Source organism: Leiobunum rupestre, chromosome 3 (genome assembly GCF_980474605.1).
Source record: "Leiobunum rupestre chromosome 3, qqLeiRupe1.1.hap1, whole genome shotgun sequence".
NCBI classification, from domain to species: domain Eukaryota; kingdom Metazoa; phylum Arthropoda; class Arachnida; order Opiliones; family Sclerosomatidae; genus Leiobunum; species Leiobunum rupestre.
Genome location: NC_143386.1, coordinates 66,326,875 through 66,354,837, shown reverse-complemented (window position 1 = coordinate 66,354,837; position 27,963 = coordinate 66,326,875). Strand labels below are relative to the sequence as shown.

The 27,963-nt window shown below is 36.4% G+C and overlaps 2 protein-coding genes across 2 annotated transcripts; one reads left to right on the top strand and one right to left on the bottom strand.

Annotated features, from left to right (window-relative positions):
* Nucleotides 1-1,829: 1,829 nt before the first annotated feature.
* Nucleotides 1,830-12,268, bottom strand: LOC149954411 (uncharacterized). Its single transcript, XM_090170336.1, has 2 exons — nucleotides 12,236-12,268; nucleotides 1,830-2,590 (listed from the first exon to the last, which is right to left on the bottom strand). The coding sequence occupies exon 2, from the start codon at nucleotides 2,587-2,589 to the stop codon at nucleotides 1,978-1,980; it is 612 nt and encodes a 203-aa protein (XP_090026462.1). The 5' UTR covers nucleotide 2,590; nucleotides 12,236-12,268; the 3' UTR covers nucleotides 1,830-1,977.
* A 9,735-nt stretch (nucleotides 12,269-22,003) lies between these two features.
* Nucleotides 22,004-22,785, top strand: LOC149954410 (uncharacterized). The gene is made up of 3 exons (XM_090170331.1): nucleotides 22,004-22,246; nucleotides 22,314-22,461; nucleotides 22,520-22,785. Exons 1-3 carry the CDS (start codon nucleotides 22,034-22,036, stop codon nucleotides 22,594-22,596), a joined length of 438 nt encoding a protein of 145 aa, XP_090026457.1. The 5' UTR covers nucleotides 22,004-22,033; the 3' UTR covers nucleotides 22,597-22,785.
* The last annotated feature ends 5,178 nt before the right edge of the window (nucleotides 22,786-27,963 follow it).

The following is a 27,963-nucleotide window of genomic DNA, read 5'->3' as shown; positions in this document are numbered from 1 at the left end:
CCAGGTTCACGGTTTTTTTTAATCTCACAGGACATTTCCTCCAAGCATCAAAAAGGTCAACGTAGTATTTCGGTAAGTAGTCATACTTAAGGCCAATTCTTGTGAAGGCTAAAATCTGGTAACTTATATTGTAGATGTTTGTGTTCTTCAGATAGTACTCAATTGGATGGCACTTTTTTGCAACAAGGTTTTTTAGTTTTGTAAGTACAAAATGTTTCCACCGTTGGGTAAGGGTTTGCAACCCAAACCCGCCGAAGGCAGTGCTTTGTGATAAATCATCTTTTTTTAACCAGTGTTTTTCTTTTATCCAAATAGCTTCGACACACATGCCGAAAAGCTTATTCGACCAGACCAGAGGCGAATATAAAACCGGTAAGGCAGATGTTACACAGTTGGGCACGAGTTTTGTAGGAAAGATTCTCAGCGATGCGCGGGATACTAGACAGAGTGCTTGTTATTTCGTCTACTAGTTTCTCAGTATGATGTTTCAAAATGTCTCCAGTCGCCTTCATCGTTACCCCCCCAGATTTTTATTTCACCACTACTCCATTTAATTTTCATCGGTTCATTTGTTCTGCCCCTCCAGTTTCCAAACCACAGTCCATTACTTTTTTCTAAATTAAATTAAATTTGCTAATGGCGCCGTATTTATCACATTCGGTCTGCAAAATTTGAAAACCTTCGTTGGTTGTCACGAAAGGGTTTAAATCGTAAGCGAAGGTTCGTCATCGACGTCTAGTATGGTGAATGTTGGAGTACTGCTGTATTTAAATTTATTCGTGGTGTTTAACCCTAAACTGTATATTTAATCTCAATTATTTTATTTTTATGTTTTGTAATTAATGTTCATGTATTCTGTATTAAGTTGTTTGGACCCAACTGGAAAGCAGTGTAAAGCTGAGTTGGATATCCTATAATAATGCCATTTTATTATTAATATGATTATATTTTTTTTATAATTTTTGTAAAGGTCTTACAGGAAACCAACCCTAAAGCTTTAGAATTTTAGTATTATCTTTCACGGTGATTCTTCGTAAGTGCTCCATTAATTAGCTTTCAAAAATATCACTTTTGACTAATGGTCACCACACTTCAGTTGGCGAAAATTTAAACAAGTAAACGACCAGAATTACTTCACCAACTAATGTAACCTTTACTATATTCTACATTGTTATTATCACAAGTTTCCGCCGTAGTTCTTAATTTGAAAATTTTTATTTAAATTACTTACTTTTCTATTCCCCATTGTCCAACTAGTTCCAAAAATAAATAAGTAATAAATTTATTTTAGAAAGAGAAGTAGAGACTGGTTTTGCAACTCAAAAGACTAACCAGTGCTCTTCCTAAAAAACTCTATTAAGCCATTGATACCATCTTATTAATTGTGGTAATGTAAATCGATATGTTTTATATGTATGTTCAAGTAGAAGGTTCGTCATCGACGTCTAGTATGGTGAATGTTGGTGTAATGCTGTATCTAAATTTCTTCGTGGTGTTTAACCCTAAACTGTATATTTAATCTCACCCAACTGGAAAGCAGTGTACAGCTGAGTTGGATATCCTATAATAAAGCAATTTTATTATTAATATTAATATTAATATTATTAATATTATAATTATTATAAATGAATAATTGTTATTTTTATTTTTTCAAATATTCAAGGAATAAGAAATGTAAGATTAACAAATAAATACACTTGAGATTAGAACTTTTATTCAATTCTCAATCAGATGAGGGGATATCTACTTGATATCTCACAAGGTTTTATTATGTCAAATTTCACTTTTTTGGAAAATATTTTGTTGAGCAACACTCTGTAATTCAGGTGTAAAGAAATGGTAAATAAATGAAAAATTGGAACAAGAAAAGAAAACGCCTTAACATTGATTGGAAAACAATTTCAGGGTTTAATCCTGACATTCCTTCATGCTTATTATGGCTACAACAAGCCCATCATGGATTGGCAGTCTCCTCTCCTAAAGTTCATTTCCAACATTATCTAATTCCTGAGTGGAGTAAGTAGTATCCATATGTTGCTGTCTCTGAAGACTCTGTGCCGCTGACATCTCTTGACCGAAAGGATTTCTAGAAGGCTCAGGGGTGGATGCCTGAGACCTCATATCAGGAGGAGGAGACATATGATCACTCCCCAGTGACTGTGTGATTCCCGAAGGCCTCTCTATTCTATTAATCATAGCTGTTAGGTCTGCTACAGCCTTGATAATAGCTTCACAGGCATGAGTGATTTTTCGATACATGGCAGATAATTCATTGAGGGTTTCTTGTAGTTGATGTTGTTGAGAGATTATTAAAGCTTGGTCTGCTTGGGCTGCCTGAAACAAATCACTCCACTTGGTGTACATTTTGGTCTGAAACTCAGAAAATTCTTTGGAAGAAGCCTGGTAATATTTATTTCCGCAAAACACATTCATATGGTAAGCTACTCTCCAATCCCTAACAGTCCAGTGAGGAAATCTATTTGCTGCGTCAGACCAAAATGCATTGTTTGCATCATCTTTATGTTCTCCCATTTGGAAAATTAATTTAAGAACTTTGTCTTTAGTGAGGAAAGTTTCATCGTTCATCATGCTAGAAGAAGGAGGAGGTAAATTAGATTGTTTTGATGACGTTGGTTGTTCAAGAATAGAGAGAATTCAATTGAGTTTTACAAAACAATGGCAAATGGGACATAGAAGATAATTTCTCGGATGATTGAGGGATAGGTGCGCTGAATTCTGGAGCTGTGACATTAAAATTGAACTTAGAGGAAACAATAGATCTAGGGTTTTTGCTTCAGTCTCTTGATTTTCTAATATGACTTCATCAGCCCCAGTGACGCGTTTAGGTAAATTGTGGCACTAGGCGCAATAGCCCTTTCCGCAAACCGAGGGGTCGTAATGGGGTATAAAGGCTCATGCATGCGCAAATAGCTGTTGGGGGTCAAGTTACTAGACGATGGTTTGTTATTGTGCGGGAATTTAATGCGGTTTGATAACGCTGTGTGACCATTTAAGTTAAATCGTGTATATTTATGTTATATCAACATAGGTTTTACTTAAATAAATGTAAATATATCGTTATCGTGATATTTTGAACTGTTTTCTAAAAGGAAACTAACAAGGTTCCCAGAAGAAGTGATCATAACTAAGCCTTGGAGATATGCCATCTCGCTGTGTAGTGGGTTGCAAAAGTCACTACATATGGTGATAGTAATATTAAATTTCATCGAGTTCCAGTAAAATGGCGTAAATTGTGGCAAAGACTACTTAATCGTATAGAATGGAAAGCTGCACGGGATGATAAAGTTTGCAGCAGGCATTTTGTTAGTGGGTATCCAGGGTGGGAACCATCGGATGTTGACTGAGTACCAACACTTTTTATGAAACCTATTATAAATTAAGTTACCCATAAAATTGCTGTATCTGAAAACAATGTAGAGAACGATTCTTTTGAAATAATTAACCCATCTGATGACAACTTGAGCAGCAATGTCTTAGAGCTCTCACGAGAAAGTAGATATGAAAATCGGATTAAAAAGGTATGCTTTTATATTTCTAAATTATTGACTCGAACTAATTATTAATGTAATTTTTTATAGAAAAAATTGGAAAGAAAGTTATTTGATAGAAATTGGGAAAATTTATCTCTTCAATCATCACTTTCATTTCATGACTATGTAGGAGACAACCCGTCTGAACCAGTATTTATTGAAAATAATGAAAAAAAAAGTAATTTTTAAGTTGTTTCCGTTAAATATCAATAATCTTACTTCTTGTGGAAGAAAATGTTAAACTGAAGCAAGGAGTTGAATAATATAAATCGCAAAAAAGTTGGTCTGTTGACAAAAATATAGAATGATGATAATGTTTCAAAATTCTACTCAGGAATGCCTACATTTTCTGTATTTCTATGGTTTTTTAAGTAAGTTAATGTGCGAGTATCACTTTTTGGCCAAAGAAAAACGTTTGAAACACGAACTTGACTCGGTAGCGATTGATATTATTCAACTCCTGTATTTCTTGCTTCAGTTAAACATTTTCTTCCACAACAGGATCAGTCATAGATTGTGAGCCAAAGCCAAACCAAAATAAAGAAGTGTGATTACTGATATTTTACGGAAACAACTTAAAAATGACGTCGAAAGGATTTTTCATTATTTTCAATAAATACAGGTTCAGAAATGAAAATGATGATTGAAGAGATAAATTTTCCTAATTTCTATCAAATAACTCTTTCCAATTTTTTCTATAAAATATTACATTAATAATTAGTTCGAGTCAATTATTTAGAAATATAAAAGCATATCTTCTTTTTAATCCGATTTTCATATCTACTTTCTCGTGAGCGCTCTAAGACATTGCTGCTCAAGTTGTCATCACATGGGTTAATTATTTCAAAAGAATCGTTCTCTAAATTGTTTTCAGATACAGCATTTTTATGGGTAACTTTATTTATAATAGGTTTCATAAAAAGTGTTGGTACTAAGTCAACATCCGATGGTTCCCACCCTGGATACCCACTTAAAAAATGCCTGTAGCAAATTTTATAATCCCGTTCAGCTTCCCACTCTAAACGATTAATTAGTCTTTGCCACAATGTATGCCGTTTTACTGGAATTCGATGAAATTTAATATTACTATCACCTTGGTGTAATAATAGAAGCTAACGCTTCCTGGATATAGCACTCTAGCCTTCCACAAGGCATTCCGTTTTGCCCTCGATTCATGCCACAAAAACCGGGAAATTAAATTGCCCCCCCCCCTCCCACAAATCGGCCGATGACGTAGAAATTGCGACAATTTTTTTTCCGCGTGTTTGAAAAATTCGTCTGCTATTAACCGTTTTGTGCGGCCTAAAATCTCAGGTGTAAATTAGATTAAATGGTTCGGATTAAAAACTGCGCGCACCCCACTTGCAAAAGTGACTCGCGGTATGCCTATAAGCCTCATATGAGTGGAGTTAATTTTGTAACTTTTCCTAAACATAAAAGTAAACCTTTAAAATGTAACAAATGGTTAGAATGGCTACGAGAGGTTAGAAAGGATTTTAAATTAGAAAGTATCACATCTAGTACCTATTTATGTACAAAACACTTTGTGGGAGTTAATGGGCCAACAAATTATTACCCAGACCCAATTCACGACCACGTAAGTTTCACTTCAATTAATAATCACTACATTAAATTATATTAATCCACATTGTCGTTTGTTTGAAATAGAGCGTGATTGTTAAGACAACTGCTCAAATCTGTGATGAGTTTGAAAATGAACGCTCCAAAGCACAAGGCTGTTATGTCCAGAATCCGTTGATTAAAATCACATAATCAGGTAAAAGTGTCGTATTGTATTCTAAATTCTTGAAATTCTTATTTTAATTTTGTATAAAAATTACTACCAAAGAAACTAAAAATGGACCACAAATGGCAGAAGATGTACCACTCGAAACAGCGTCGTCAGATATTGCATCTACTTTGTCTTCATTTCTAATGGACACATCAATGCCGGAAACTGATATCGAAACGTTGATTTCACTTCAAGAGAAGATATTAAGTCCCCTGGATAGTTGTTTTATTAACAATTCATTGGACCTATCCCTATTGTCTTCATCTACTTTGGAAACAAGCAATGAATTGGATACCACAGTCGAAACCTCTTCAACAGATCGAGCTCCAGAAATGACACACAGCGAAAAAACTTTATTCGATTCAAGTAACGATTTGTAAGAACTATCTCTCTTGTCTTCTACATCAACTTTGGAAACAAGCTGTGAATTGAATACCACAATGGAAACTTCTTCGGCAGATAGAGCTTCAGAGATTACACATCACCAAAACTCTCTACTCGAGTCATTTGGTAAATTCCTATTCTCACAAGAGTGGTTGAAGCTCCAAGAAGATAACTGGTATAGTAATATAAATGCAACCAGACTACAGTTTGTAAAATCCAGTGAAGAAACAAATTGCCCATTGGTAACTCTGAGCATAGATTCAAATTTTATGGTAAAAGCTCAGGCATTGCATCAAAATTTATTAACTACAGTAGTCATGTTATAAATTTGCCGAGCCAAATTTTCACTAGTGATATTGTATGTGGTGTTTTGAGGAATATCAACAGTTTTAAAGTTTGTAGCGGGATCAAAAATGAAGAATTAGTTCATTTCTTGAAATAACGGAGCCGTGGAGTTTTCTGCTCCAATTCATTAGCAATTAGGGATAATCAGTGCTTGTGAATTTCTAAAAAGAAGGAATGCCATTTTTGCTCTAAACTGGAAAGGAATTCTCGCAAATGCTTGACACAAAGCTAAATGTCCAAGGGCAAAAAGTATAAATCGCTTAGTAAAGAAGAGAAAATTAGGTTACTGAAAATTAAAACCCAAGCGGAAAGGAATTTCAGACGAAAAGTTAAGAGGCTTTTGAATAAATTTAAAAAACAAGTTGAAACTGATGGAGATACTTTGCAAGGTGATGATGACACTACAATCCAAAACATTTTAGAAAAAACTATTCCTAAAGACGACGATAAATCTTACGTTTCAATATTTTTAAGAGAGCAACTTAAGATGACCAAGCAAGACAATGCTCATGGACATAGATGGCATTCCTCAGTGATACAATGGTGTTTGTATCAATACCATAAATCACCAGCGGCCTTTAAAAGTTTGAGAGACTCCAAAATACTACGCTTACCATCGTACAGTACTATTTTTAGGCATTCGAATAAAGATAAGCGAAGTCTTGGCTTTAACATGGATGTTTTAAAGGTAATGAAAGACGAAGTAAAACCTGAAAGCTTAAAACCACATCAGCAGTACTACAGCATCCTATTAGATGAAATGAGCATCAAAGAAGAACTGATCTACAAGAAAGAATCTGGAGATATTATTGGCTACACAAGCCTTAACAATGCCAGAAATCGAATACACGAGCATTGCTCGGAGAAATATGAAGACAAAAAAGTTGCTACACATGTACTTATGCTGATGTTACAAGGAGCCACCACTCGCGTAAAATACCCATTAGGTCATTTTGCGACGAATGGACTCACAGCTGACGACCTCAACTCAATAGTCTGGGAAGCTGTTTTTAAACTAGAAACGTTAGGATTCAAAATTATATCGATCATAGGTGATGGGGCAGCCACGAACCGGAAGTTTTTCTCCATGAATACAACTGAAGAGGCCCCCCATAGATGTTTAAATCCTTTTAGCCTAAACGAAACACGATTCATATACTTTATGTTTGACACGCCCCATTTATTGAAGACCACCAGAAACGGCTTATATTCCAGTGAAGAATACTGCAAGGTTCGACTAATGCACAAAATGGCCAATATATCACGTGGGAGCCTGTTAAAAGATTATTTGAAGTTGAAATGAAAAAACCTAGAAATTTAAGAAAGGCCCATAAAATTACCGGTGAGCATGTGATCTTGAACTCGTATAGCAAGATGAAGGTTCGGTATGCGAGCCAAGTTTTAAGTGCATCTGTTGGTAATGCGATTACCGAGGAATTAGGAAACCAATATTCCGAAACTGTCAAGTTTATTCAACTGTTCGATCAGTGGTTCGATATCTTCAATACATCCAATTTTGATGAAGCGTACCATCAAAGAAAACCAAATAAAAGGCCTTTTAAGTCTTTAAATGACAAACGGTTTGAGGTATTATATTTACAATTCTTGTAGTAGGCCAATATGAAAACAGAAAAACATTTTTTTTATCTCTCTAGTGGCTTGAAGATAATTTCTTAGGTTAACTTGATGAGTGGGAGGAGGATGTCTCCAATCGGCCTGGTAACTTCACAGGAGACGAGAGAGAAAAAATGATACTGTCATCTGAAACTTTATCCGGCTTGAGGCAAAGCAGTAAGTATAATCATAACATAAACCAAATGGTGTTATTAGCAATATTTCTTTATGTAGCGAAAGCAATGGTAGAAATAATCAGGTTTCTCTTGGCTGAAGGAGCAAGCTTCGTGCTTAAAGCCAATTTCAACCAGGACCCGTTGGAATTGGAGTTTTCTCGTCATCGAGCTGCCTGTGGCCGAAATGACAATCCCGTCATTGATGCCTTTGGAAATAATAGAGAGACCTTACACATACTGAAAAATTATAAGGTAGCTACTCATAGTACCCAAGGAAATACTACAATAGGACCAAACGACTTCTAAAAAGGAAAATTGATTTCAATTAACTTTTAAAACAAAACATTTTCTCACTTTATTGTCATTAAAAATTTTTAAAATGAAAGACAGATTAAAATTTGTGAAAGTACAATTACTTAGCGAAATTCCCTGTAGTTTCCTGTAATATTTTCTTTCTCAGGCTTGCTTTTGAATTAGCTTTTGATTTCATACTTTTAATTCTTAATTTTGACTTAAAGTCTTCTTTGAGCTTTTTAAGGTGTCCATTGCCTACTGTGGTGATGAAGTACTTTAATATGTGGTCAAAAAGTGATTTAGAATGGTTTACAACACACCCTGCGTTACAAAATGTTTCCCACACATCTGTTATTGCAGTGTCTACTTTAATTGCCAACTTTAAACTGGTCACCCTGTTCTCCATAGATTTCATGCCATAGAATTTGGCAACGTGAACATAAATTTTCTTAAAAAAATTTAATGCTTGCTCATTAGGGTACAATAGCCCCCCCCCCCCCTATCTTGAGCTTCCAACCATGACTTTAGATTTTGAGGAAGTTTGTCTTTGGAGGTGAGCATTTGTAGCGATATTTTCTGTCATGTACATGATCACACTGGGACATTCTTCAATATCCAACGGAATAACCACAATTTTCTTTTGACTTGCTTCTACTATCATTTTGAACAATGTGTTAATTCCACAGAACTTTGACTGTTCATTCAGGTCTTTGAAGCCCTACTCAAAAATGTTTGATTGCAACACAACGTTACTTTTGTAAATATAAACAAATTAACTCCAAAAAACTCACCATTGTGTGCGATAAGGAGTTTATAATTTTTCTTGTTTTCTGCCTATCGTGAATGACATTCATCATTGCCCTGGTTATTTTGTCCTCTGCGGTACCCGTCACTACTGGCTTCACAACATTCTTCAACTCCATGAGATCTTTTTCTTGAAGTCGCAATACCCAAGAATACATGGCTTTGGCCTCATTGGTCATTTCAGCTTTATTCGTATCTTTTAATTCTTGCATCACTTCAGCAAGAAGTCCACCAAAGGCACCATTATACTCTTGAGCTAAAAATAATAGTGCAATATAAAATGTCTGATTTATTTAAAAAGGAGAAAGCGATACTTACCAGGAATCATAAAGAGTATCAATTCTTTCTTGCGCTTCTTTTTCGAAGGTGATTTCGTTGGAGATTTTTGAGATACACTGAAAAGAATTGTTACAAATTTAAAATACTAGTCCCATAATTTCCCACCGGAATACGACATTACTTTGTTATATTGGTGAGAGGTTCTGAAGTATTGGCTTGATTGGCATCGCAACTGTTAAAAAAAATTATTCAACTCCAAGTCATTGTCACTCAAAAATTCATCTTCCAGACCCAAATCTAACTCCACATAATTACCATTGTTTTGAGTCATTATTCTCATCTATGTTTAAACATTATTAGTGATCACAGAATATTCTATAGAACTTTATACTTTTAAATTATTTACCAGAACTTTCGGATGATTATGATGAATCAGAACAAATTTCGTAAGAAATTGATTTTCTGGGGCTTGGGATTGAAATACCCAAAGTACTGTACGTATCTACTGACCAAAAGCTAGACATCTTCTTTATTCCTAAATTGTCGTATTTTAATTAAAAAAATAACAAAGTTGTCTATGCTACATAAATAATTGTACTTACAAAATTCATTAACTAGAGACAAACGTGTTCTATTGTTGATACTTCAATTTCTAACCGTTTTCTATGCAACATAAATAATTGTACTTATTCAACTCATTAGCTAGAGGCACACGTGTTCTTTTGTTGATGTTTGAATTTCTAACCGTTTGAATTCCATACCCTTAAAGTTATCCCCACGTCACGACCGCCTGAGCAACGGTCCAGCAATAGATGGCGCTGGTACCTGTCAGAAAAATATCGGGCGCGTTCTATGCATAGTGCTATATCCGGGAACAATTAGCTCCTATTATTAATACAAGCTATCACCATATGTAGTGACTCTTGCAACCCACTACACAGCGAGATGGCATATCTCCAAGGCTTATTTATGATCACTTCTTCTGGGAACTTCTATTAGTTTCCTTATAAAAAACAGTTCAAAATATCACGATAACGATATGTTTACATTTATTTAAGTAAAACCTATGTTGATATAACATAAATATACACGATTAAACTTAAATGGTCACGCAGCGTTATCAAACCGCATTAAATTCCCGCACAATAACAAACCATCGTCTGATAACTTGGCCCCCCAAGCCATACTGCGCAGGCGTGCATAAAATTACGAAAAGGGCTATTGGATTTTGGGGCCCTTTTTTCACAAAGGCCATTTAAGCCAAGGATGTCATTTCGGGGGGGGGGGGGGGGGTTCTTTTGGAATTTAAAGATAACGTATAGCGTAGCTTAGTATGGCCTGAAAATTTTATTTTATATTTAAACTAGTGTTGTATGTAAATAAATAATTATTTATTTACATTTAAACATTTCAAATAGAAGTGTTATGTCGCATTTGGTTATGGCGTAGATACATATGACTTTTCAATTTCTATTGACTCGATCTAATACTAAAAAATAATAATAATAATAATCAGCTAGGCTAATACCACATGTAACATAATTACTCATAAGTATGCCACTTGCTCTATTTCTTCACTAACGGTTTGTTTCACAGATATTGATTGCGCCATCCGTACCTTACGTAATATTTGACGTCATCGAATCTCAAATGCCGATAATGCCATCGCTCAATTAGCTCTACGACCATTATTTTAGTAAACAAACCGGTTTGAACAACCAAGGCTTACGAGCTAAAATGAACTACAATATACTGCCAAGTGCTGTTAATGCAATTAATAAAGTTTTCGGAGACTCTGGTTCTAAAATAAATTTGCATTGTCAAATAAAAGAAGTAGGTTTACTGAAAAAATAATTGAAATACAGATTGAGCTTTTCTGGGGCATCTACAAGGTTGGAGTCTTTGCAGATTCTTTAGAGCCTAGGCCTAACTATTCTAGGCTTGGTATGAGTTTTAAAAACGCTGGTTGAATATCCCACTTCGACGACTAGTTCCATTTTCGGAAAGTGATCTCTGAACCGAACCGTATTGGTCATTTTCCCCTACCTTTTCTTTTTCTAACTCTAAACTACTCATTATTTAACTACATCCGCACAAACCGAGCGAGTTTATAAATTTCAATAAAGCTACATTAGGCTGACTAAAATTCCGACGCAAAAAATTCCATCTCAATTTAGAGGTTTTCCATTGACTTAAATAAATATGTTACTAGCCAATAATGTGACTCCCAAAATTACTAGGATGAATAAAAAGGTTAAAATCTAACGTAGTCCACCTTTTTACTGGTTCGTGGTGAAACCGTTAGTTAAGATTTTTGAATGGAAAAAAGGTACAGTGGCATACTTATGAGTAATTATGTTACATATGCTAATACTTAAGGCACCACCTTAGGACTAAGTCAATGCGTAGGAGGGTGGTGGTAAGCCCTGACTCGTTGGTCTTTCTTTTAAAATATTGAGTTACATTTCTATTTACTTTTAGTTTGGTCACCCATGGATTAACACTTCGAACGAAACAACTAATGATATTTTTTGACATTGCAAAATCAAATGAAAGTATATATACCTTTTTTTCGCTAATAATTAAAACATGTCATAAAGTTGGAACGATCGACCCCAATTTACGAACCTTTATGGTTCGGTTCGGTGGCACCAAGATTGAAAAATTCTGCTATCGTTATAAGAAATGTATCAAAACCATTGAGTTGGGAATATTCCCAACTTAATAGAGACTTGGCACTCCGTAGCTTTGGCCATGGTCGCCATTGTGGTCATATTTTTATCCCCGCGATAAAAACTATTAAAAAAAACTGTGACGTAGCACTGCCAAGTCCCTATGATATAATCATATAAACTTAGTAGTACATACCGTACATGGTACCCTAAATAAGTTAAAAGTTCAATCATGGTACAATATAAATAGTTTTAAGAACAAATATTCCGGAATTTAATTATGATTTATAATATAGAGGGAAAATAGAACATCAATTTACTTACCTATTACAAAGGTTGCAAATGCCCGAGTTATGGCGTGAGCACAACAGCGTCAATCTGCCAGAACGAAAATTCTGAAAAGTACATATTTGGATAACGTTGGGAACGCGACGTAGAAAAGGAAGTTTGGTCTAAGCTACAGAAAAATGAACTAAGAAGATACTGCTAGGGTTATTTTTTCTCAAAAATTGACGCGGGAGAGATTAATTAAATTAACGTCATTTGTATAACTTTAAATGCTTTATCGTTTAAAATTAATTTTATTCTGGGAGCTACATAATTGAGCAAAATATGATAGACGTAAACTTACCCTCAAACGCGCCGTTTTCGGGTCCATGATCGCATTTTCTATTTGAATTTTATAAAAATTGACCCGGGAGAGATTAATGAAATTAACGTTACTTTTACAGCTTTAAACGCTTTATCGTTAAAAATTCATTTTATTCTGGGAGCTCCATAATTTAGTGAAATATCAATGACGTTAGCTTACCCTAAAAAGCGCCGTTTTCGGAATCATGACCGGCTTAGAGTAGTATTATATTTTAATTGTTTAAAAATTGACGACGGAGAGGTTGATGAAATTAACGTCATTTGTACACCTTAAAATGTTTTATCGTGGTTACTGTGTGGTTGCTTCCTGGTCTATGTAATTAACTTGCCCCTTTAAAAAATCATTTCGAGAATTGTAAGACGACGGAACCTCTGTCTGAAAGTGTCTACTTAAATCCCCCGTTAAAACCATAGATGGGCGTTGTTCACTCATTTGGTATCCAATCACTCTTTCCCTGAACAGCTTAACATAACATCATCAAACTTTATTACGGCACAATTTAATCTTCACAAACCTTTAAAACCAACTATGAGCAGAGGCCGTTTTAAGTATATCAGTGTACATTTCTGAATGACTCTAATACTTTGATAATATCATATAAAAAAATTTGTTTTTTGAACCCTGAACCAGGCCCGGACTGGCCATAAGGGCGATCGGGCGCGCGCCCGGTGCGCCCCAGGGGTAAAAAAGGGCTCGGCGCCCCGAAAGTGCCAAACATAGTTCCCCCGATCACGGATCGCCCTATGGTCAAAAATGTACGGGCAGTGAAAATATTTCACTAAAACTCGAAATAATAAAACATAAATATAAATACATCCGTATTAAATTAAAAACAACAACCTCCACTTCTTGTACAATAAAAGTTTTTAATTATAAAAACGACGACTAGTTTCGTTACCCCTTCGGGAACATCATCTGTATTATCTACATACTCATTTTGCTTTCCTGAGTCCGGCGGCCACTAACATAATAATAACCGTGATTTCGAAGTCAATTGGATACTCTGTAGTTGCCTTTATATGTAGATCACTCATTTAACAGTTGACACTGACATATAAATTTGTAAATTCTTTTTATGTTCGGTTTTTTTATTACTTAATTATTTTTACATGATTTTGATAACACATATAGTCATTGGTTAACAAAGTTTAATAATCCTGAATAAATGGTTTAAAATCGTAAGAACCAGCCAGGGTGGACCGTGGACTTTACATATACGAAAGTGAAACTAAAACTTTATCGTTTCCCTCAAAAGGGACATATTTTAAATAATAATAATAATAATCAGCTAGGCTAATACCCAAGGCGCCACCTTAGGCCTAAGTCATCATGCGACTTTTGAAGTCATTAATTCAGGTGGCCGGGTTACGATGCGTAGGAGGGTGGTGGCAAGCCCTGCATGCCACGCGTTCGAGCCAACAGCTCCCTACACTAACTATTACCGTTAACCTCAACAAGTTTTTTTGTGGATGTAGTAGGGTGCACGACCACACAAGACGAAATAATAATGTGTGTAGTTAATACGCATTGTTACCCCTGTGGAGCCATATGGCGAGAGAAAAAAAAGTTTTTTTGGTTTTTATATTTTCGTTTTGTGAATATTAATAGAATTAAGGCTGTTTTTCATTTGTGTGCCCCATAATCCTACCTTTAATCGAAAATCCCCAATTGATTAAAAATCCTTTAATGAACTTAATTAACCCCTACGATACTTGGTATGTCATGCATGGTATGGTTAGAAAGCCCCAGAAAAATCCCAGAAAATAGATATAATTTTAAACTTCTAAATATTAAAATTAAATTAAAATACCAAATAAAACGGAAAAGTTTATTTTAAACCCATAATTTAGCGAATCTATTCTATTCATTGTCCCACCTTAGTGTTACTTTCCCCAAGATAGACAATCCAGCGCCCAGAAAAATAGAAAATCCACCCAGAAGGTCCAATTGCACCATGAGTCTACTGTTCGAACAGGAAAGAGCGTCCGAACTTCCCCCCCTTTTTCCATGCAAACTATGTAGCGGCCGACCTAACCACTGCCTTACAGTGTGAAAGGTCATATTCGGCTCTGGAAAAATCCCTCAAATTTAGTTGCCAAGGACGAAAAATAGAAAGTCATCCAAAAGGGGTAGAAACAGAGACCCCTCCGATATAATAACCACGCCTTCCAAACCCTCCAAGAAACCATAACTGCAAGTAAAATCCAGTACCAAGCCTACACTTCCGACACCCGACTTTTCCACCCCCTCTAGACGGAAGAACAACAAAACCAGAGAACGCAAGGAAAACAGCAAGATTTTCTGACAGGAAGAGTTCGAACAGAATCGGAACTACAGGATCCCCAAACCAGTCCGGGCTTAGGTCGCGATATCCCAAGAACGTAGTCCCCGATAACCCAATAAAAGATGCATAATGCACAACCCAAAAGAGGCGAAATGCCCATCGCGTTTAATTTCAAATGAATCCCAAAATCCAAGAACGTTTTTTCCCGTGATGGAAAAACTATCAGCAGATCAAGTCAACTAAAGGCACCCCTCCATATCCAATAGTCGTCGAAGTATCATACCCGTGTGCGTGTGTCTTGCGTAACCCGGATCCCCGTAACCCGGAAGCTCCCGTCACCCGGAATCCCGTCAATCGAAGAGCAGCCACGAAAATCCAGATATTCGAGACACCAAGAAACAGAGCTAGCGAAAAGAAGACAAAATCCCATGACAGCGAAACCGTAACGTTGAAAATTTCCTTGAAACCCCCCCTTACTGTTCCCAAGGACGAAAAAAACTACGTTTAAGAATATACGCTAATCCCCGACAAGTTAAAAGATTGAGTCTAGAGCCCCTAAAACCCTGTTAAATCAATACTCCCCAATGATTCCTTCAATACCAAGTTAGAGTGTTTTGCCAATATCCTGTCCCAAGAACGACAAAAGCCCCGTGTCGAGAGCCCGAACAATACCCCTTTATTCCAACCCGTATAAAAAGCAAGCCCCCAACCCAAAACGGTATCTTAACAGATTTATACCTTCTCGACGCCAGTCATAAGTTCAAAGTTACTTCCCCAATAAATCGTATTAACAAGTAAATTTAAGCGCTTAACGCAAGTTTTTCTCTCTTATTTTATTTAATCGCCCCCATTTTTAAGCGTTATTACCATCCCATTTTTAACTTTTTGTTTATTTTTTGCAATTTTTGTGTTATTTTTATCTGTCAATAAAAGCATTTCAATCGAGAATTTCATTGAGTATCCTAATTACTGTCCGTTATCATCATCTTTCTTTTACTTATTGCCATCGACGCCACTGCTACGTAACGTGAATAATAATCGATATAGGCGCAGGAGCGAAGGGGTAATATCATATACCGTGTTACCGTTATACAGAGTGCTTTGAATTGCTCTGACTCGGCATTTTTTGAAGAAAAAAAACAAGCTATCCATAGGGGCTTAATAGCCTTCGCATTTTTGTACGTAAACGAAATAAATCAAGTTGAAAGATTAAATTCCTTAAAAAAATTACATGTAATTTACCAAAACGCCAATTTATGGTCGAGTTATTTTATGGTGAAGCCAATCGTATCGCGCATAGAGTTAGTGAATTGTTCACCGTTCGATATCCAGATAGAAGACCATGCGAAAACACCGTTCGTGGAGCTGTTCGTGACTTTCAGACTTACGGAAACGTCAATCCCCGATTTCGTGGACCAGGTCGTCAAAACATCAACATGGAAGACAGTGGCGGCGCCAGGGGTAGGCTACGCAGGCTACAGCCTACTTCTATTTCGCTTGTAGGGGCCTCAAATCTATAAGAAGGCGCCTCGAACAGCCCCCTAAAATTATTTGCGAATCTAGAAATATCAAAATCCGAATTAAAAGCCTGCGGTTTTTAAGTTGCGAACACTGAACAGTGATTTCTAATATTTTTTCGAGCGCAGCCTTGATTCGTTGTAGTTGCTAAATTAGCTACTTCAAAAGGTGTTGCATCGTTAGACAGATGATAAATCGCGCAGTTTTCCGACTCTCCGAGTCCCATTGTCCCAATCATAGATATAAGAAATGTATATAAAGGTCTAGATAAATTTCGGGGCGTCTAAGCCTAACATAAAATAGGAAAATGACACCTAGCAGACACCGAGGAAGGCACGTGACCAAGAGCGCAAGCTCTCTTAGCATTTTAGTACTAAGTACTTGACCTTTCAACAGGCCGTAGTCTTTAGGCACCATCTGTTGGTGACTTTTAGTCTAATTTTTAAGCGGGAGACAATGGATATCGCGACGATAGCACGAGCTTTCTTACCGATAGATAGTGCCTTATAAGGATACCCTGCAGAAATTACGCATTTCTGCTAGCTGTCACCTCCGTATTCACTCCCTTTGAAATATTTTATCTAGACCTTTATATACGTTTCTTATATCTATGGTCTTAATGGACGACGCTACTTGGCGCTTTTGCAGAACGAAATAGCAGACGCTTTAGAAGATATTCCGCTGGAAGTTTACAGACAGATGTGGTACCAACCAGGCTTGAAAATAAGGCTTATTTCTAAACTGGTCTATTTGGCCAGTGACTCCCAACTCTTGAATTGTTTAAGTGGTTAATAATACGGTAGATAATTTTGAATTAATAAACTGGACACTGGGCCAGTGAACCCCTAGCTTTTGAATAAAAAAACTGGTCCGAGTAATTAATAAACTGGTCTTTGACCCAGTGACCACCGCTTATTTCCAAGCCTGGTACCAACATGACGGCGCACCAACCCACGTACCTAGATGTGTAGTGGAGCATCTTAACCACGAGTTCCCTCAGCGTTGAGTTGGCAGTAACGGTTACGTTCGATCAAAGAGTATAAAAACTACGTAAAATAGAGATATAATGGCGGTCGAAAGCAGTAAAGGTAGTTGTAGCAATCGGGGGGAAGGCACTCAGTGAATTTGCTCTTCAAATTTCGGTACCGCAGCGCCACTACGGCAGTTTTTAGTATAATAAATGATAATACCGGAGAAAAACGGCAGTTACGGTGTTGAGTAGGTGCTAAATTTGGCATTTTGGATATTTAATTGTCTAAAATCTGTCAATTCAAAAAAAGTGCCAGTAATTTGTTACTGTTTCGTGATTTTTACCTCTCCGAGGGGACAAAGTCCCCTAGGAGGGGTTATACAACGACCGTGTCTGTCTGTGGGTCTGTGGGTGGGTCTGTGGGTGGGTCTGTGGGTGGGTCTGTCTGTCTGTCAGGACTGCGAACGCGTTCGCATTTTCGGTGCAAAGTGTAATCACTGCGTACGCAGTTTCTCAAAGGGTTGGCAAAACCACCGTGTGACGGTGAGCGTTAACGGATGCATTTGCGGTTTGGTTTGGATGGTGTTTTTTCGCTCACCGTCGTGACGGTTTGGTGTATTACGTTTTTGTAATGTTTATGCGTAGGTTGTGAGTGTTGAATTTGTTGTGTTTGTGTTCTGATGGTTGTGCATGTTGAGTCTGTTGTGTTTATATGGGCGTTTTCTCTCCAACTTCTTCTTAATGACTTTGGGACGGACCGAGTGCTGAGTGTAATGCTACCTCTTAACGTCCAATGGCAGGGTTTCCACCAGTTGTACACGGTATTCGTCTTAGTATCAATTTGCGATCGCATCGGGCGGGATTTGAACCCGAGACCTCCTGATTGACAGGCGGACGTTCTACCACAGAACCACCGACACTTGTTACGCCTTATTGAAAATTAGACCTTCAGCTTTATCGGAAGCGTATTTAATAGAGTACGAAATTTTGGTTTAATTGAAATAGAATTGAAATTGAAATTATTGCATCGAAGAAATTCTAATTTAGCGTTTCTCTATTGATTAAAAACAAATGCGCCACCCAGGTTTCGAACCCAGACCATTCGGCTTGGCAGTCGAGCGCTCTACCACAGAACCACCGATAGCTGCTTAGATTCACTGAAATTAAGACAGGCATCGTAAGCATAATAGGTAATAAAGTCTTTTTTTATTAATGAATTTATGAAGGCCTAATCTGGTATTTTTTAAAGGTTAAATCTTGTTTTAGCGCAGTCAGCCGAGATTAGAGGGTTAAAGGGTAGACCCTGTGGGTGGTCCACTTTCTTAACGACCTATATATAGTTCTGTTAATTCAAAGGAGATAATTTAACGTTAATTGCTTTAAGAGCTGGCGGTTTGTCAAGTGGCTCTCTGTGCTTTGTTGATGGTAAGGTTTTTGCTTCTTGTAAATACATTTGGTGTGGATATTTGGATATCTACGATTTCTAACGCAGTCAATGATTTCTTGGGTGTGCGAGTCATTATATGATAATGGAAATTGGACGGCATTGGTCTTTTTCATGTGGTATGCGTCACAACGTCAACAGGAAGTGAACGAGTCGTCCACTACCAGATATCTACGGTATATTCATCAAGGGCGAGTGTTGAAATAAAATGAGCGTTAAAGATGCGGCAAGTATTTCGTAAGCGAGTAATTCCAAAAAGCCTCTGTAGATATTTCTTTCATTAAAATTTGCTTCGTATTATATTTAACTGATAAACTTGTTCTGTAAAAGGGTTTAATTCAATTGTGCATTGTTATAGTACGTCTAACTTACTGTTGTAACTACTTAACTTATGATATTCTGAATAAATTAAAATTGGTCGTTTCGTCTCAATTATTTTAATTATAATAAAAAATTTATACCGGGCGGGATAGAAATGGGTTAATATTTTTAACAAATAACTCTAAATTGCGGAGATATATCTTTAAGGGTTATCTCGAGAAATTAATACCACTAGGGACAATTCTTCCGAGGAGAGGTATTTTTTGGCTTGCCAACTTGTTGTAGTTAGTATTTGTTGATTCGTTGTTTCGGTGTTTATTTTCTAAAAGTGAAGAATAAGGCGTTTGAACTTTGTTCTCTAACGTTGCCAAGTCCTAAAGGTAGCCAAGTCCCTAAGGAATTTTCTAGAATGTTGAATGAGTATTTGTCTTTCAGTTATCTTCTATACTAAATCAAAATGAAGTATTGTCTATTTAAATCGTGTAAAAACAATTCTAAAAACATTACGAATTCCGGTATATTTTTTATACCTATACCTAAACCAACTACAGACTTAGCTAGGTGTAAGATATGTGGCTTAAAGCTGCTGGTCGTAGTGATATGAAAGTGCAAAGTGTGTGTCGCTCCCACTATGTTTGTTGTAAGCATTTTGGTGGAAGTGCTGGAGCCACTAAAGAATTTCCAGATCCTATTCCCGAAGAACAGGTTAAGAAAGTATGTGGCTGGCTAGAATAAAGACTGATGGAGTTTTTTTATTTTACTAATTATTTCATTTAGAAATGTGTTCACGTAGACCATTCATATTGCAAAGCCACGCAAGGTGTTAATCGTACTACTGACTGTATTGATGAAATGAACCCAAATATTGTACAAGAACTCCTTTTAAATGTAAAAACTTAGATTGGTTTGTGAATGTTGAATTTTTTTATGATTTTAATATTTCACAGGAATCAGAAGTCAAGAATACTGATATTGAAGTTATCAAAAATAAAATTTCATCAAATACTGAAAGAAACCCTACATTTTCACCAATTGAAGAAACCCTATCAATAACACCGATTGAAGAAACCGTATCAATATCACCGATGGAAGAAACCCCATCAATTTCCCAGATTGAAAACTTGGCTAGAAATTATTTATCATATCACGCCGATAATTTTGCAACTTGCTCTTGGAATTTAATCGCTGAGGATCAATCCAAAAATTATGAATTGACATTTGTAAAATCAAACACTCCTCTCTAGAATTGATTTGTTAGTTTACGATGAAATTCTAAATAATGATCACGCTATATATGGATCTCAAAACTTAACTTTTGGAATGCACGTAACAAGTGTCAATGATTTACTGAAGATAATGTTAGAGCTGGAAAAATGGAATGTTTGTGAACGAGTGAAAGGTGATTTGTAGAAACATTTTGAAACCAAACGCCTAAATACAACTACTTATTGCGCGCTTAGTAAAGCCTTAAGATCAAAGAAATGTGAATTTATATTTAAAAGCCAACAGACGAAACTTTGTTCAACGTGCAGACAGGTAAAAAAGACCCTTAAAAAACGATTGAAGTATGACAAGGCTAATGAAAAGTTCAAAAATCAAACGAATAAAGGGTCAGCTAAAACTCGATGTGCAGCTTTAAGATTAAAGAATTTAGCTTTAAAAAAAGGGTTAAATCTCTTGAAGAAAAGATTAGACGCCTTATATTTAAGCAGTGGCGGCTTAAGAAGGCTGGGTCCCCGGGGCGGTGGCAGTGTTTTGTGACACCCCCCAGGACCGTGCAGACGTTTTCACGGGTCCGTCTTCTTCAAGTTTAATCGTTCTGATTTGCACCCCTCGAGCTTCTCCGATGGCACCCCCTACTGCCCTGGTACCCGGGGCGGACAGCCCCCCTTATGCCGCCACTGTATTTAAGGACGGTGTGAAACTCGGTCCTGAGGAGTCGGAAGATTTTGATAAACTTTTAAAGGAAAATCCATTTAAATGTAAAAATACATTCCAGATGATTTTTCTCCGTGAACAATTAAAAATTCATCAATCAAACATTTCGAGACCAAGAAAATGGCACCTAGCCATCATTCAGTATTGCTTGTATATAAAAGCTAAATCTCCTACCACTTATGAGGCACTGAAAGAAAATTTAGTTCTCCCATCAAAAGTAACTCTTCATAATTACGCTAAAGACTTAAGGGCAAAAAGTTTTTTCAATGAAGACGTGTTAAAAGAAATGAGAGAAAAAGTAAACATAGAAGTCTTAACCGGACATCAACAGTATTTCTCGTTAATATTAGATGAAATACATACAAAAGAAGACTTAGTGTTTAATAGTGGCACCGGAGAACTTATTGGTTTTGTAATTTAAATGATTACCGCAACACTTTTCATAAAGCAGAACGAAAATTTAACGGATCATATGATGATAAACCGACTTTGGCCAACAGTGTTTTGCAGTTAATGGTAAGAGGGATACCAACCAATTCTAAATTGCCGTTTGCATATTTTCCTGTGGAAAAGTTATCCGCGGATGATCTACATTCGATAGTGAGCGAAACAATTGAACACCTTTCTGGCGCTGGATTTAAAATATTAACGGTGGTGTGCGATAAAGTCGGTGTTAATCAAAAAATGATTAAACTGTTTACGGAAAGTGAAAGGGTGAAAAATGGAGATAAAGTTGGATACCGAAGTGTCAATTACTTTTTTTTTATTTCCGATGTCTGCCACCTCATTAAAACGGTGCGAAACAATTTGGCTAATAATGGCAAAAAAACTTTTTTGAAGAACAAAAAGGAGAGATACATTAGATTGCTTAAAAAAATAACAAATTAATGCTGTGGAAACATGTATATGATACTTTTCAAATTGATAAGCGTCAACCTTTAAGAAAAGCTCTCCGGGTAAATGCTGAACATGTAAAAAATACACCTTTCGGTGCTATGCGAGTTAAATTGGCGACACAAGTGTTATCTTCGACTTTTGCAAACGCAATGGAAGAACTTCTTACAGACCAAGCCTCGGAAACTGTCCAGTTTTTGAGGATATTTGATAAGTTCTTTGATATCTTCAATGTTTCGAACTTAACTGAGGGAAAACATGCAAGAAAACCCACTTTAGATCCCTTTAGGAGTGTAGATGATTCGCGTTTCAAAGTAAGTGTTCTAGTTCCTTGGTTAATGATAATGGAATATTTTTGGTAACGAAATTCAAATATTTCAGTGGCTGGACGAATGGTTTCTGAAGTATTTGTCTGAGTGGGAGGAAGAAATAGCTGCCCTTGAAGATAAATTCATTCCAGATGGATTAGGCAACGATAAATCAAGAATGCTAATGAGTAAAGAAACGCTGCTAGGCTTGCGAATGACAGGTAATGAATTTCATTATCTAATTTTCAAAATAATCAATAACAATTCCATTTTTTATAGTGAAATCAACCACAGAAGCTGTGAAATTTTTACTCAGAAAGGGGGCAGACTTCGTTCTCACCTCGCGCTTTAATTAAGATCCTTTGGAACGATATTTTGGGAAACAACGCTCGGCAATTGGACATGGATCAAACCCAACAATATCTCAATATGGACAAAGTGAAAAAAGATTGAAGTTAATTGGTAGTTTTGCTTTGCACCCCAGAAATGGTAATTGTGAATTGAAAAGGAAACGTATTTCACGGAAAAATGAGGCCAGAAAGAGACTAAGAATGTAAATAATTTAATTTATTTAACATGAAGTAACAAATAATTTTATTTGTTTAAAATAAAATATCTTAAAATAATGAATTATTTAAAATGATAACTTAAATTTAAATAACTTACTATTTAAGTTGACTTCTTAAAGGATTAGTATTTAGGCTTTTCTTCTCCATTGGAATTTCATTTTTGAATTTAGAAATGAAGGCTTTCAAATATGTATTCTGCAATGTCTTATACGCTAACTTTTGCGCCTTTACTGCGTCATCAGACTTATCTCGCCAAAGCTCAAACCAAGCTGCTTTTAATTCTTCACAATTATTGAGGGCTTCTAAAATAAAGCGATTCCGATTTTCAATATCTTCCAGTATTTTCTGATCATTTATTTTGATAAAAGGTTTAATAATTTGGACTGCCATTTTGAAAAAGCTGAAACCTTTTTCTGATAAATAAAGTAGTCCACCCCTATCTTGTTTTAATGACCATGAATGCTGGGCGAGTATTGAATCTTTAGGTTTTGGTTGGAGCACATTTTTCTGGAAATCTTTGCAATCGTACAGAGCTATAATTTTGTTTATAATATTTCCACATACATGGTGTAATTGGCCATATTCAAAATTTTCAGGCTCTTCTGTCGAATTGTCAGCTTCTTGGTTTGGACATGAATTTAAAAATTTACATTGCAGTTCGTTGAAAAATCGAATTAAGAATGAATAGATGACAGTCTTTCGGTTCCTTATGTTAAGTTCGTTAAATGTTAAAATGTGTTGAAATGATAACTGCACTTCATTTATGAAATCTGTATCTCCCAACAAAAACTCTTTCTTCAAAACAAAACCATTAATATCGAAATTATAATTTTTGTCGCAAAAAACACCCAAGAATTCCAAACCGGTTGGCGTTAGATAAGTGATTTCTTTCAACCTTATTTCATCGTAACATTGAAGAACTTCTTTGCTTTTTCCTATAGAAAAAATCTTCTTCATTTTGGAAGTTTATTTCAAAATTTCATTTATTTCTCTCAATAGCGTGTTTTCATTGTAAACAGCATTAAGTAGTTCTATATTAGTTAAGAGTATTAGCCCATTAGATTACATATTTATAGTTTAGTTTATACCATTTAATATAAATTATTTACCTTCTTTCGGCTTCTTTCTTTTTGGGTGAGTATGCTTACAATAATTAAGATCTAAAAGCATTATTCGTGAAACTATTTTTGGGTTGAAGAATGGTGACGCGTTTTTCCAATTTAAATGAGGCACTAAGGATTTTACGATGGCCGCTAAAATCTGCCGTAGTGGCGCTGCGGTACCGAAATTTGAAGAGCGAATTCACTGAGTGCCTCCCCCCCAATTGCTACAACTTCCTTTACTGCTTTCGACCGTCATTATATCTCTAGGTTACGTAGTTTTTATACTCTTTGGTTCGATGGTCTGCGAGGTCTCCGGACCTAACTCCGTTCATCAAAGCACAAGTTTACGTAACACCCGTTGAGAACATCGAATATTTGCATCACCGAATCTTTGCAGCCTTCGAACTTGTCACTCCTGATATGATCAGACGCTCGTTTCAAAACATGCTTCATCGTGCCCAAACATGTATCGCGGCAAACATAGGTATCATAGAATCTCATTTGTAAAATTCTTATGATTATTCGAATAAAATGTTCAATTAAATCTTTCAGATATTTCTTTCATTTACGTACAAAAATCCGAAGGCTACTGGCCCCTATGGACAGCTTTTTTTGTCATCAGCTCATATCTTCGTGAAAAAGTGTTCTTTTCTAATGAAACCAATTTCTTGGAACATTTTCGACAGCACTCTACAACTTTCTCATCGAAACGTTTTTCCTAGTACCTACCGGTGATAAATATTTTTTACCAAAACCCCACACTAGAAATTATACTCTGAAAATTTCGCAACTCTATCTCTTGCATTTATAACCAGTTTAATAGGAATTAAAAAAAATGTTAAAAAAGACTAAAATAATTTAGACCTGTAACAACAGAAGTCTATAATAATTAAATAGCAAACACCTTTAGGGGTGGTCCTGGCCCGGGGGGGGGATTATAATAGAGTTCTGATCAACGATACTGGCGCCCTTAGCTTTTCCCGTCCGGTGCGCCTTTTGATACCCAGTCCGGGCCTGCCCTGAACCGATATCGAAGGGGGAAACTACGGTTTTTACTATAATTCACTTCAAAACCTAGGTACCTCTCATTCTGTAGCGACGAATTACCAAAATAAACCGAAAAGATTTTTATACGAATAATTTTTCTAACATGATTTCTAGCGCTTTATCGTTAAGGGAAAGATTTCCGAGGTAAACTTTTCAATGGTCTTAAGAATGATTGTTTTTACAGTCTTATCGATACAGTGCGATTTCAAAGCATGAACTAATTTTGTAAGCTTAAGATAAATTTAATTTCGAAGGTATCTGATTATTTAACGAGATAATTTTTCTAAGTGTGAAATAATTTTTTAACTATTAGAGTTTTTAAAAGAATACAGTTTTATTACTGAGGTGATATGAAAATACATTTCGTTCTCATTCACATTCTATAAAAATGATTACGATTTATTTCGCTCACCGATTGAAGACCGAGACAAACCTGGGAAATTGATAGGATTTTACGAGGGTTCTAGATATTCTCGCGAGTAACCTTGAAAAACTCTCAAGGTCACTCACGTGAAATATTATAAGCTAAAAAGGATATTTCCCCTCGCAGGGGCGTAGGAACCAGGGGGGCAGGGGGGAATTCCCCTCCCTAGAATTTTGCTGGGAGGGGCAACTAATGTTATTGCCCCCTCCAACTTTTTGGTCTGTTGAAATCTTAAAAAGGCTCAAATGCTCATTTTAAACGCATATAAAGCTTATAGAACCACAACTCTGTTTAAATTTCAGTCTTTTCCCACCTATTTGCATAGTAGTAAAAAGTACACATGCACTCGGAGAAGCTACACTCCATTAAAAATTCAAAACCATTCTTTAGGCCCCTTTTCGTTTCTCTTTGCCCCCTCCAACTTCTAGAACGTTCCTACGCCCCTGTCCCCTCGCTTTTAGTAAGGTTTACCAAAGAATATAGACCTGAAGAATGGACCCAACAGTCGAGACCGCGTTTGGTTGGAATTAGCGAAATTATATTACCGCCAACATGGGAAAATATTACATAAAAAACCGGTCATTTTTAGCAGTTTCCACGACAACCGTTAAAAACGTGCAACCGTTTACATACTTTAAAATATCAGTGAAACTGGGTAAAAGTGAAGCGGAGAAAGACCAGAATGCAAATATCCTTCGATATAGTGTCGTGCGAAAACTTATTGCAGCGCTTAATGAAAGTTTAAAAGAATTCGGGCTTGATAATGAAATTAAAATTGAACTCCACGCGAAACCAAACGGGCTCTGTTGGAATTTGATAACCACCAATAACTACCATATTAGAATTCCCAATGGACCAATTAATGCGATTGTTATCTCGGGGATACTTCTACCCAGTCCGCGAACAACTGCTACGCTTACAGTTCGTACATTGAAAAATTAGTCAACTATGGAGAAGATGCAAAATAGCCTCTTTTATATGAACTCCACGACCAAACCAACGGAAATGTGGTTAGATACGTTCAAGTCAGAGTCCAACGGGGCCCTGAAGCGAGGCTCAAGATCAAAAGAATCGCAATCCTTTGAAATAATGGGGTCTTTGTCTGTTGATGTGTGTAAAATTAATAAGTTTATGTTAAACCAAGTTCCGGTACGATTTCGTTTAGTTAGAAGCCCGCGCCTAACTACCGTCATGTCTATGGAAGCTGGCAAGGATTATAAATTAGTTATAGACCAAGCGTACTTAAAGTTAATCCTTCAATCGTATTGGCGCATGCAAAAATGCTAGAATCAGATATTCCAGCTATCTATCCCTTAACGCAAACGATTGTTAAATATTTTAGCGTAGCGAGAGGCCTAACGAGTATAAACCGCGATAACATCATTTTAGGTAGATTACCGAAACGAGCTATTGTGGTTTTTGTCAAGGAAGATGCGTTTATCGGGTCATTGAATAGTAATAGTTTACAATTTGAACATTTAAACGTGACCGATTTGTCCCTCTCGGTGGGTCCTGATCGTTATCCTCCCGATGGGTTCCAAATGGACTACGACGAAGGGAATTATTGTTTACCTTATCAGAGTCTATTTTCCGCGATGGGGATCGATGGGGCCGACCGTGGTAATTTCATAAGTTTTAAAAATTTTAAATACGGGTATAACATGTATCTGTTCGATCTAACAAGCGACAACAACGCTAGTGGGGATTGTATATCTCTTAGAAAGGACGGTAGTTTACGACTCGATGTGCAATTTAAAAACGCATTAACCCATAATGTGACATGTATAATGTATTTTGAATTCGATAATGAGATTTTGATAACACGCGATCGCAAAGTAATTTATAACGCCGAATAAAACCCATTTAAAGCACTTTACCTTAAGCCGTTTAACAGTTCCTCGCTTGCAATCGTTCAACCATGTCACGCTCTCATTATCTCTCCGATAAACTGGATTTTTTTCTTTCAAATGACATTCCGGGTACCGATCTTAAAATTAAACGTCAAGGGCATAGAAAATACGTTTCATTTAATCTTAACGTTTGGGAAAACTTATGGACATTTTCCGATGAAATTGACACATTCTTTGACTTGACAAAACCCCCAACCCGATTTCATAGTTGGCTAACCGATTACGTAAAACTCGAAGGATTTATATGTCAAAGAGGTAAATTTATTGATTTGCGTTCGCACGTCCGCGGAGCTAATGACAAGTATAATGTCTTGTACTCGACTTCAAACGGTTTTGCAATGTGTAAAACAAGCTGGGAGCGGTTAAAAATTATTCGTTTAAGTCTTAATACGGAAATTCAGGAGAGAAAAAACTATTACCAGTGTATGAAGAAATGTATTATAGACGAATTAACCGAGATTCTAATGTCGTTAACGGGATCCTGTGAAAATACAGCTTGTCACTTTCAATTGGCTCATGACATTACGTGCCTTCCCGTAGCTTCGCATTGGTCTGAAAGGCTTGAGGCTAATGTGAAAAGAGCTCTTCCTCTGGTCAATTATCAAAACACTCTAAATAATTTTAACGAAAACTACCCACATTGTTCTTTAAACATACATAATTTATTTCA